Source organism: Gossypium arboreum, chromosome 12 (assembly GCF_025698485.1).
Source record: "Gossypium arboreum isolate Shixiya-1 chromosome 12, ASM2569848v2, whole genome shotgun sequence".
In the NCBI taxonomy this organism is placed as follows: domain Eukaryota; kingdom Viridiplantae; phylum Streptophyta; class Magnoliopsida; order Malvales; family Malvaceae; genus Gossypium; species Gossypium arboreum.
Window position 1 is genome coordinate 15,301,424 of NC_069081.1, and position 11,640 is coordinate 15,313,063.

The window sequence follows — 11,640 nt, forward strand, 5'->3', positions numbered from 1 at the left end:
AACTTATTTATCCCAAAGTTATGGAGAACCAATTGGAAAAGTTGAAATTGCAAAATTAGATGATATATCGTGGATACAAGCACATCGATATGTACTTTTTCACCACGATTCAATTGAACTGTTACGCAAGTAAGTTCTAATATTTCCTCACATATTCGTCATTTTGATTTGTTTATCTTCTAACCAATTAAACTTGTTTTTAACATAGTGAGTACAAACAAATTTTGAGATCTTGTGCACGCTCTCAAAGATTACAACATCGAGAGATTAATAAGTTATTCATAGAATCTTTTCATGAATGGTTAAGCCAAAAGGTATGTAACTGAAGTTAATAAGTTACATATAATCGCGAAATTTAGTTAATCAAATAAGAATGTTTTTACATAATACATTTATAATTTCTCAATTTACTTTCGATTCAATAGGTTTGGAGTGGGAAGGACGTCAATGACGAAGTTAAATGGCTTTCCCAAGGTCCGAACAGAGTAATAAAAAGACATAGTGTCTTCCTCATCAATGGATACAGATTTCATACAAAATATCGCGAGAGAATGAGGAGAACTCAAAATTGTAGAATTGTTGTTAATTCTTCAATTACAAGTTATGCTAGTGCTAGGGACAGTAATCCGGTTGAGGGTAATGTGGAGTATTACGGACTTCTTACCGAAATTATTGAGTTGGACTACTATGGCAGATGGAAAGTTGTCTTATTTCGGTGTGATTGGGTTGATGTTAATACTACTCGCGGAATTAAAAAAGATCAATTTGGTTTTACAATGGTTAATTTCTCTCGCTTGATTCACACTGGACAACAATTGATGGACGAGCCATATGTATTTTCTTCTCAAGTGAAACAAGTTTTTTATTCGAAAGATCCAACTGATGAGGGTTGGCATGTTGTACTCCGGAACACCCCTAGAGACTTGTTTGACATGGGTAATGGAAGTAGAGATGACATCGTCGAAAGATCATAAACATTGCCTTTTCCAGAACAAAACTTAGATGAAAATATCCCTAGTACTAGTACACAACATCAATGGGTTCGACATGATGTAGATGAAGATATTTACGAATAATGATGTAGTAAGACTTTACGATTTTTTAATTATATGTAATACTATAATTTTAATCTTGGTCATGTTATATAATTTAACTATTTTACATGTACTATTATTGTTGTAATTTGTTACTAAAATTTCAACTATTTTATGTGTATTGCAGGAAAAATGCGTAGAAAAAGATTACGAGATTTAAGTATTGTCTAGAATACTCCAAATTCAGAAAAAACAAATAGTGAAAAACAAACAGTTGTTGGATCTTCGAATGTGCCAGAGACACTTGACGAGCCTGCAGAATTTCAAAGTAATGTTAAGTTTATTTTACATGTGTGTTGACTTTTATTATTGATTTATTTTTTCAATTTTAATATAATAATAATGTATCGTTTTTCAGCTGAAAGTGGTGGGACACACAGAGGTCGAGGACGTACGCTACTTAAAGATTTACACGAATTAAATCCTGTCGAGCGTGTCAAAGTAAGTAGAAACAGTCATGGTCAGCCTGTTGGATCTGAAGCTCAACTTTTAGCAGGCTATTTGGGCATTATAGCACGAAATGCTAACATGTTTCCCATCAACTACGAATCATGGCATCACATGCTTGATAGCAACAAAAATCAAGCTCTCGATAATATTAAGGTAACAAAACATGAATGTAATTTATAATACTTCAGTTTAACTTTCATTTATATTTACATTCTAAACTTTGTGTTTTTTTAGGAAATATTTTCTTTAAAGGTCTCCGATGACTATATCAAGAAGGTATTGGGTAAAAAATAGAGAGACCATAAAAGCAATTTGAAAAAACTATATTTTAAGAAAGACATAAGCCTCGAGGAAAAATTGAGAAATGTCCCGCCGGGAATGCTGAGGTACCAATGGGAAGATGCGGTTAGATTCTGGAATTCAAATAAATGAGAGGTATTACGTATTTCTAAACTCTTATATATAGTGTTTACTATATATGTAATAATAATTTCATTATGTAGGACCGTGAGCGAGTTGGAACAAGCAGCAGGCAAAAACAAAAATTCACGCACACGGCAGGGTCTAGAAGTTTTGCTTCTGTAGTTGAGGCCGAGGTATTATGAATTTATTAATTTTGTCAACTATTAATGACTTTCTACTATTAAATAATATTTTTACTACTATATTGTAGGAAGTCTCGTCAGATCAAAAAGTTGGACGCCTTCAGCTTTTTGAGATTACGCATAAGAAGAAAGATGGATCTCCTATGACATCTGAAGCTGGAGAATTTATGGTATATTTACTTAATAAAATTTGATTTATTATAAATATTTATAATGTTTAATTATAATGGTTTTATTCGTCGTTAGTAGTTTTAAATAATGTTAAGTTATGTTGCATTCATTTTTATTATATATTTCGTTTCTAACTCTTTGATTGATTTATTAGGAGAAACTAAAGGAGAATAAGGCGGAGTACGAAGCGATTTCTTCGACTGATAGTCTTGTTAATCTTGAGAACATTGATAACAGAATTATCACTGAAGTTTGGGTCCTGAAAGGTACGGTCGGGTTCAATTTCAAAGATCTGGTGTTACCCCGACCCAATATTTTGGATCCGGCTCCCAGCAATACATGCCTTCCGGGAGTCAAGCTCAAGCTGAAGTTCATAGGTTAAGAGACCAGATAGCTCAGATGCAAGCGAGCACAGTTGAGCAAATTGCCAAGGTTCAAAGAAAATATGAAGAACTCCAGCAACAACTTAGAACGGAAGTAGTAGAGAGAGAGGCAGCGGTAGCAGCAAGGGAGGCAGAGGTAGCAGCGATGGCAGTAGAGCAAAGCAGAGCAGAAAGTACGATGAGCTCTAGCTACAACTTCAGTAAATGATACAGATTTTTCAGCAGTCGCAAAAGCCACCATCCTAGACATTAGTTGTAACACCCCAAACCCGGCCCAGACGTTACGGTCGAAATCGGCGTGTCACATTGAAGTGTTTTTTGAAAACCATGTTTTCATTGAAAACCCTTCTTGATGTAAAACTTATTGGAGCGTTATTGTAAAACTCATGTTTTAATTAAAAATTTTTGAAAAGAATATTTTTGTTATAGATTAAAGTGAATGGAAGCTGTGCACCAGGTAGGAAGCCAGAAAAGAGGAGGTGAGTCTATTGGACTGCTTAAGTACCAAGCTCTTCATGGATCCAATCCTAGACATGCACATATCCATTGCCACATTTAAAGCATATTACTTGTCCACGAACAACAAATTAAGTTTAAGTCCATTTAAAATATTTATTTCCTTTGAAAACATTTACGTTGCGGAAGCTTTGCTCGGTAATCGTGATATTTTGAAAATAAGTAACTTTTATAAAGCGCACCCTAGAGCTAACCAATTTAATAACCCAAAATATTAAAAATAATAAAAAGAGCGGCCTTATTACAACTTAAACCAGAATAAAAATAATCAAAATAATAAATGCGAAACTTATTTTAAAGAAAACAGAAACTTAATCTTCATGGCCACTCTGAATCCCGCCCAGCTCCAAATCCACCAACTAGGGCTCACCTGCAAGGATGGAAGAGAAAAGAGGTGAGTTTGGAAAACTTAGTGTGTAAAGTATCCCAACTAGAGCCCAAATCGGTTCAAGCTTTACTGGGCCTAAGCCCTATTCAGAAATCAGTGTTAACTGGGCCTTAGCCCATATCAATATTAATCTGGGCCATAACCCCTTACAGTATCAGAGTATATTGGGCCTAGCCCATATCAGTATCAATCTGGGTCGTAGCCCTATTACAAGTCGAGATATATTGGGCCTTGCCCATATTAACATAGTTGGGCCCACTTCAATACAGTTGGCCCATAACAAAACAGCATCATATGATTAATGTATGATAACCCCATCCAACCTTGCACTTGCCTCCGTCCATCCCTACACTTCCTGTGGGGAATAAATCACCCACGCCATCCTTACACTTACAGTGTTAGCATCAGTTACGGCACTAACTATAATCCGCAGCAAAACTGCTTATATCAGAGTATGTGGCACAGCCACCAGAACGGGTTCTTCCTCTATAACATAACCCAAATCCCATGCAACAGATATACATGTCATGGCATACAACAAACAGAATCAGAATATCATGCATTTCAGTCAAAATTAACCCTAGGGGTATAACGGTCATTTTGCACCTAGGAGTAAAATGGTAATTTTCATACTTAGGGGTATTTTAGTAAAATTTACTATTCTAGAGTTTACACACATATTATAACCATTAACACATTAACAGAAACACTTACCGAGCGTTTTTACCGAATTGGGCCTGTTGGCCCACTACCCCGTTTTCGGCCCATTAAGCCCAAATATACCAAAGTGCACGAAATTGCACACTTTGCACTCTTACCACTTATGGTTACCAAAATTAACAAACAAACCCCTCCCGAAGGCCAGACGTCAAGACGCTCACTGAATACCACTTTTCTAAGATTTCAAATTTTTCGCTTTTGTCGATCTAGTCTATGAACGGGTGTCGTTTACACACCTGTTTGCAACGAAACACTGACGAGTTCCACACACGAACTACCTACAATCAATTACTAATACGTTAACTATGAATCCATAGCAACTTATCTGCAAAACTCCTTACTAAAAATCGACCATTAACACTTTAGGCACTAGTGTTCTTACCTTTGCCGAAAAATGGACTAGATCTAATTCTGGTCGTTCCAAATATCCAAGCCCTCGATTAGTAGCCTTTAATCCACACTATAGGAAAACAAATCAGATATCACCACTAAACCCTTTGAGTACAATCAACAGGCACCCTTTGCATATAGGGGTTTTTCGGCTTTTACCTTAATTCATGAATAACGAAAGAAAGATTCGAGCATTTACCTATATCATTATGACACTACTCCCAATCGATTGTAGATCCAACCACCGCACAAGGAGGGAAAATACTCAACCAAGGGTTCGGCCTTTGCAATACCTCAAAGTAGTAAAATTTTGGTTTTGGAAGACAAGATACGAGGTTTGGCTTCAATGGAAATTCGGCTGACCAGTTTTGTTGAGGATTTATGAGAGAAAAAAAGAAGAAGAATATGAAGGATTTAGGTTCGGCAAAAAGATAGGATGAGAATCGGCAAGAGGAGAAAGAAAAGAGAAAAGGGGAAGAGATGAGAGAAGGAAAGAATAGAATAGAAAATAGGAGAAGAAAAAAAAATGAATCTAAAATATACGGCATTTAATATAGCTATGGCCGAAAGAGTGCCTTTCGGCATAGTAATTCTTTTTAAATTCCAATTCCCTAATTTGCTTCTTGATTTTTGGCCAAATTCGAAGTTTAAACTTCATTCAAACTCCCAACCGATCAGCAGCCTTATCCACCTGCTTGCACCGCTTCAGCATGCTGCCAAGAGTCCTGATCAGACCCCAATTCCTTCCCCACGCATGCAGCAAAAATCCAAACCTTGCGTGCGCGAACTGCAGCTCAAACCCCAGACCTCCGTCCACCTTACGCCCACGCCCATGCTACTGATCACTGCACCATGCTTCCTTCCTTACTAATATATGGTCACAATTAATTATAAACCTTACCGCCTGATTCGCCCACTTTAAAATTAAATGAATTCGCTCACAGACGGACTCAAACCTCGCCCTCTCTATATGCCTAGCAGCACGCCGCCATCGAGCCACAGACGCTTCTTGTGACATAGCTCGGTCGCAATTATTCTTAAACCTTACTTTAGTGCGATCTGGCTTCTTAAAATAAAAAACAAGCCTTTGCGTGTGCCAACCCTCGAACCTAGGCACTATACCACACTTCCAGCGCTTCTGCCATTGGGTCGAGCTTTCCTTTTGTGTTACTTTTTAACCCCAACTTTATATAACACTTTCCTGCATTGTTCCCTGGTATAAAGAAAAATAAAACTCTTTTGCACATGTTGGGAGTCGAACCCCAACTTTATATAACACTTTCCTGCGTCGTTCCCTGATATAAAGAAAAATAAAACTCTTTTGTACATGTGGGAGTCGAACCCCAACTCTCCTTCCCACTACCTAGCATGCTTAGCCACTAGGCCAGGTGCTCCTTTATGTTAAAACTCAGCCCAAATTATTAATAAGGCCTACTGCCCAAATTCCCTAAGGTAGCATAAAATTAAAATTTCTCTAGAGTCTTAAATCGAACCCAAGCCTTTTCCCACACAATAAATCCATCGTAATTTATTTAATTACTAGACTAAACATACTAAATAATAATAATAAAAATTCATAAACATATAAAAATTTCAAATACCAATAATACAAACAAATAATAATTTTCATAAAATTTCCAAACACACATACAAGAATATTTTTCTAATAACAATTTTATCTCATAATACTAATTAAAATTTCATAAAATTTAAAATATCCGTAATAATATAGTAAAAATTTTCTAGTAGTAATTCAAATTTTTTTTCTTAAACGGTAATATTTAAAACTTCCTAATTATTCAGGTTTCCTTCTATCCGAATCCCAAACTCAAAGCCCAACTCTTCTAGGCCCCAAAAATCGAGGTGTTACATTAGTTTTCTCCTCGTAAGAATGTTTTTAACATTATCACATTTAACATTATTGTAAGAATATTACTTAATTTATTAATTATATCATAGATCTTTCGTTGAATTTGAAGTATCATTTAGATTTAATATTTTTTATTGTATTTTTTATGCTACATTTGCTATTTTTAGTTGGATTTAATGAAGAAGGATTGGATATTGGTGAAAAATGAACGTTTCAAATCTGACAAAATTAGTGGTATTTGTGAAAAAAGCACCGCTAAAAATCTTGATCTTTTGTAGCTTTTTTTCAGATAAACACCTCTAAAAGTCTTGATCATTTGTAATTTTTTTTAGATAAACGCCGCTAAATTGCGGCGGTTACTATAGTGGTGTTTTTCGCAGCAGTTGGGAAAATGCCACTAAAAGTCTGTTTTGACGTAGTGTCTTTCTCTCTCTCTCATTTCTTTTCTATTATTCCTTTTCTCTTCCTCAATTTTCTTTATCTTAACTTTCGGAGTATATCAAAGAGAAGATGCAGCCAAATCAGTTGAAGAAGGTTAGTTTCTTCTTCTTCTTCTTCATCATCTTCTTCTTTTTTGTTTAAGATTTATTACTACTTTTTTTTTTTAACTTCAAAGTTTAGATTTTTAGGAATTATAGGATCTGGGTTTTGTGTATCAAAGTGTAAAAGTTTTAACCTTTTGATTTCTTTGAACGTGGTTTGAAGATAAAACTTTCAAGGTTGTTCTTTATTGATGTTTTCTTGTAGGAAAATTGATGTGGCTTAGGTGCTATGATTTCAAGCTAATAAACCTGTTTAGATTTTATTAAAAAATTGAATTAATATTTTTTTATCAAATAATTGGAGAAGGCAGGGTTTTGGTTAAAATTTTATAATTAAAAGACCAAAAAAAAAAAGGTTAGAAGGTGTCATGTAAGGTGATAAGTTGAGATTTTGAAGTTTAGGTTAGATTCTTTTTAACCAAATTGAATTTGTTAAGTTTTGGCTTTAATTTTCACTGAGATTGAAGAGGACTAATTTTGGAACTGATCAATAGAGGAAATATAAAACTTAATTCACACACTTGTTTATTAAAGAAATCAATATCGATAAAGGAAGAAAAATGAAGCTCGGTTTGTGCTTCAATTTCAGGTTTCAAAATCAACTTGAAGCTGGAATTAACTTTAAAATAAGTGGTGGCCATTAATCCGCTGGGTTGCTTCAATCATGCTAGTGCTTAATGTTGAAAATGTTTCTTGACGAATGAAGATTATTCTATTTGTACTGTTTTTGGTTCCTTTATGTATGTTCACACTTTTTCATAGCATGATAAAGATGGCTACTAATATTTTTGGATTTCTTTCTATATTGCTTTCTTTATCGAAAGTGGTATTGGTTTCCTCTTTAGTTATATGGAGAGCATTCCAATAAATGAATCGATTTCAATAGATTCTGTGTTTGATTTTTGACTAATAGAAATTGCCAGGCTAAGTGCAACATCTAGAACCTAATTCTGTTTCCTCAAAGCAATGACTTTTGGATGTATATATTTAAATTTTTTTGTTTTGCATCTTTAAAGGCTATTAAAGCTGTTTTTGGCTTTATTCAAGCACCTTCAGGTTTATCGTATCCAGTTAATCCAAGACAAGACTTCCAGGTTTGATTGTTCAAGCAATCGTATTAAGGAACTTCCATCCTCACTTGGAAACTGCTCAGATTTATCAGGTCTAAAGGTTTTGTATTTTCTCTTTATCTGTCACCGTCATTATTATTTATCTTTTTAATGCCCTTCAAGAATATGCTTTCCGGATTTGACTTCTGCCACTTTTTGCTTCACCTATAGAAACACCTTGATCTTTGAACACAGTTACTGCCCCCAACAATAATGTTTAAGTTCTGTTACAAAGCCACAAGTAGTTTTGGTGTATGTCCTCTGCATTTCCTTGGATATAATATCTTCTTGTTAAATTTATCATTGTTGGTTAGTTTCAATCTCAAACGTGCGCATCATTTGTATTTTAAAGCCATATCCCCAACTTCTGTTACGAATGGATGCTAGAGTTATTTTCAAAGAAGGTTTTCTTGCTATTTTAAATTGTCCTTTCCAACCATTTTCATGTTGTAAAGTGTAAATATATTTACCTTTGCTTATTTGGTTGTCATTTGACAATTAGGTTCTAGAGGTCGGCTAACCTGATAACTAAGAAATCCAGTTTATGGTGTGCTAAAATCTTCTTGACATAAAACTACGAGTTTCATCTTGTTTTATTTAATATTATATATGATCCATAAAAGGCTTTTTTTTTCTTTCTCGTTACGGCAGGTATCGAATAATTTGATAACAAGCTTGCCTGAAGATCTTACAAACTTTTCGAAATTGACAAAACTAGATGTGGAGGTATTTAAAGACAATTATTTTGTACAATGTGACTGCTTTGGAGAGTCTTGTTGGAAGTTGCTGTTGTAATTTTTTTTCTTTTTTTGATTATGGGGTTGCTGTTGTAATTAATTATCATTAATGATGTATTTCAGAGCCTAATTTATGCATTATGTTCTAATTGTGTCAGGGGAGCAAGTTAACAGCTTAATCTGAGAATTTGTTTGCATCATGTACAATGCTTACAGAACTCAATGCACGTAATTTTTCATTGTGATATGACTTTTCTAGTTTATATTAGTTGTGTTTAAATCTCCAATTGTAAAAGAAATTTTGGACATCCCTGCAGCAAAGAACTTGCTGAGTGGTATACCAGAGAACATTGGATGCCTTACACGTCTCATCCATCTTGATCTTCACAAGAACAGTGAGTGAAATACAGAGTTATGCTAGAAATCATCCTTTTGTACTGCATGATAAGTCATTCTGGTACTGTATGATGCAAGAATTTCAACAATCCCACCATCAATATATGGTTGCTCTTCTCAAATTTTCAGGAATAATGCACTGTCAATTTTAACCTAGGAATTAGGTGCCCTTTCTCGTTTAGGGACATTGGATCTTCTCTCAAACCAGGTACCTATTTCAGTCTCTTTTGCCAAATCATTGTATTTGAGCTCACCATAGGTTATACTGCTGGATTAGTGACCTGATTCTGTGACAGTTATGGTTTAATAGGAAAACTGTAATGAGTTGAATGTAGATGAAAATGGTCTATTTTTAGCCAAACTTGATTTATTTTCAGTATATGGCTTTACATAGTTGACTCTAGTTCATCCTACTGATTGAAATAATAGGGAATTACTATAGGTTAAATGCCAACTTTGGCCTCTGTCCAAATGCTGGACTTTCAGCATTTAATTTCCCTGTTTAAAGATGTTTTAAACTTGATAAAAATGTAACAATTGCATATGTTATTTAATTAATTAAATAAATGATATTGAGTTCTTTACCTTTTCTTCCTTGGTTGTTTTGTTGCATCTTTATGCTGGTATGAGTGATGGAATTAAGTGAAATTTTAGTGAAATTTCTAGTTTTCCAAATAATAATTAAAGATCATCCAAGTGATCAGGAAATTAAAATGATCTAAACAATGTGAAACTAAATTGTTAAATGTTAACCAATGATGTCCAAATGGATATGAATTTGTGATGTTAATAAGCTGAAAATTTAAGTGTTAAATGCTGCAATTTATGGTGTCTAAAAGTTGTGATTTATGATATTCGAATGATGTATTTTAAGTTGTTTGAATGTGTTAAAGAGTTGATTTAATATAATGCCTAATGGTTGTTTATTGTTGTTCAAAGCATGATGAAATAAACATGTTAGGCGTGGTTTAATACATGCCTTGCTGACCTGTAAGTTTGTCCAAAACAAGACAAAATTTAGTCGTCTTTAAGATGTTCGAATGTGGTTGTTCGAATGGTTCTTCAAATTTTCCAAATTTGTCTTTAAGGTGCTCGAAAATTCCATATTAATGTTGTCCATATATGATTTTGAATGCTGGAAATTTGCAACATTTAATTTCCTGCTTGAAGTTGATTAAACCATGCTGTAAATGCAAAACATGTATATTTTGTTCACATGCTAAATTAACCGTTAGTGAGCTTAAAATTGATCTATTCGAATGTGTTAAATTCATTGTTCAATGTGATGTTATTTATGCTAATGTATTGAGTATATTAAGCTGTGCAATTTGATGTTATATGTGGCGTTAATGTTGACTTGTTAATTGCATCTTTTATTATTAATCTGATTTAGGGTTCTGAATTTAGAACCTTATCTTAGATAAGCTATCTACTTTCATGATAACTGGAATCTGATTCTGTTTTTTTGGTTGGTTCTTGCCTTCATATGTCATTCATTAACTTTTGTTTCTTTTTTCTCAAAACTGGTATGTCATTCATTTGCCTTATTATGCTGGGCCTACAAGTTATTCAAGCACTTAACTACAATCCTGGTGATTATCAGACAGCTGGAGGTTACCTAAGCAGCAGTTACACTCGTCAGACTACCACATGGAATGGGAGCAATTCTGTAAATTATACTACTCAGCAGTATTCAAAGTACACTCAAGATTCAAGAGGGGCTTATGCCGCTGGAACAGAAATGGATTTGTATAGAAACTGTTATCAAAGTAATGCTAAAGGATTTGCTTAAACGGGTAAAGGGATAGGAATGGATTTTTATATAAACTGTTGTCAAAGTAATGCTTGTTGTGCATGTTGTGATAATAGTCCTGATTCTATTGCATGCTTCCCTTTGATATATGCTCTTTTTATAATATTTTAATTTTTTTTTTTACTTTTCATGACCTTTAGCGGCATTTGTGGAGAAAACGCTGCTAAAGTCATGTTCTTTAGCGGCACAGGTTATGTTCTATGAGAAAAGTGTCGCTAAATATCATGCTTTTTAGCGGCGTTTATGGTAAAAGTGTCGCTAAAGGTTATGCTTTTTAGCAGCGTTTATGGGAAAAGTGCCGCTAAAGGTCATGTTCTATAGTGGTATTTTTTCATATAAATGTCGCAAAATTTAGTGGCATTAGCTATAGTGGCATTAGCTATAGTGGCATTTTTTGCAACGCTTAGCAAACGACACAAATTGTTTTAAGCGTCGCTATAGGCCCAAAAAAATGTT

General features: G+C 34.3%; 1 protein-coding gene across 11 annotated transcripts; it reads left to right on the forward strand.

Annotated features, from left to right (window-relative positions):
- Positions 1–6,923: 6,923 nt before the first annotated feature.
- On the forward strand, positions 6,924–11,271 carry LOC108484553 (uncharacterized). Of its 11 annotated transcripts, none has more exons than XR_001871275.2 (7): positions 6,929–7,121; positions 8,186–8,291; positions 8,890–8,964; positions 9,134–9,203; positions 9,293–9,370; positions 9,501–9,579; positions 10,975–11,271. XR_001871275.2 is itself a non-coding variant. In XM_053022564.1 (5 exons), the coding sequence occupies exons 1-4, from the start codon at positions 7,098–7,100 to the stop codon at positions 9,152–9,154; spliced, it is 243 nt and encodes an 80-aa protein (XP_052878524.1). In that variant the 5' UTR covers positions 6,924–7,097; the 3' UTR covers positions 9,155–9,199; positions 9,293–9,371. The 11 variants fall into 11 exon arrangements, 2 of the variants coding, with proteins under 2 accessions (XP_052878524.1, XP_017643863.1); XR_001871274.2 differs by having other exon boundaries at positions 6,931–7,121; positions 8,186–8,299; XR_008275610.1 differs by having other exon boundaries at positions 6,937–7,121; positions 8,177–8,291; positions 8,890–9,203.
- Positions 11,272–11,640: the final 369 nt, after the last annotated feature.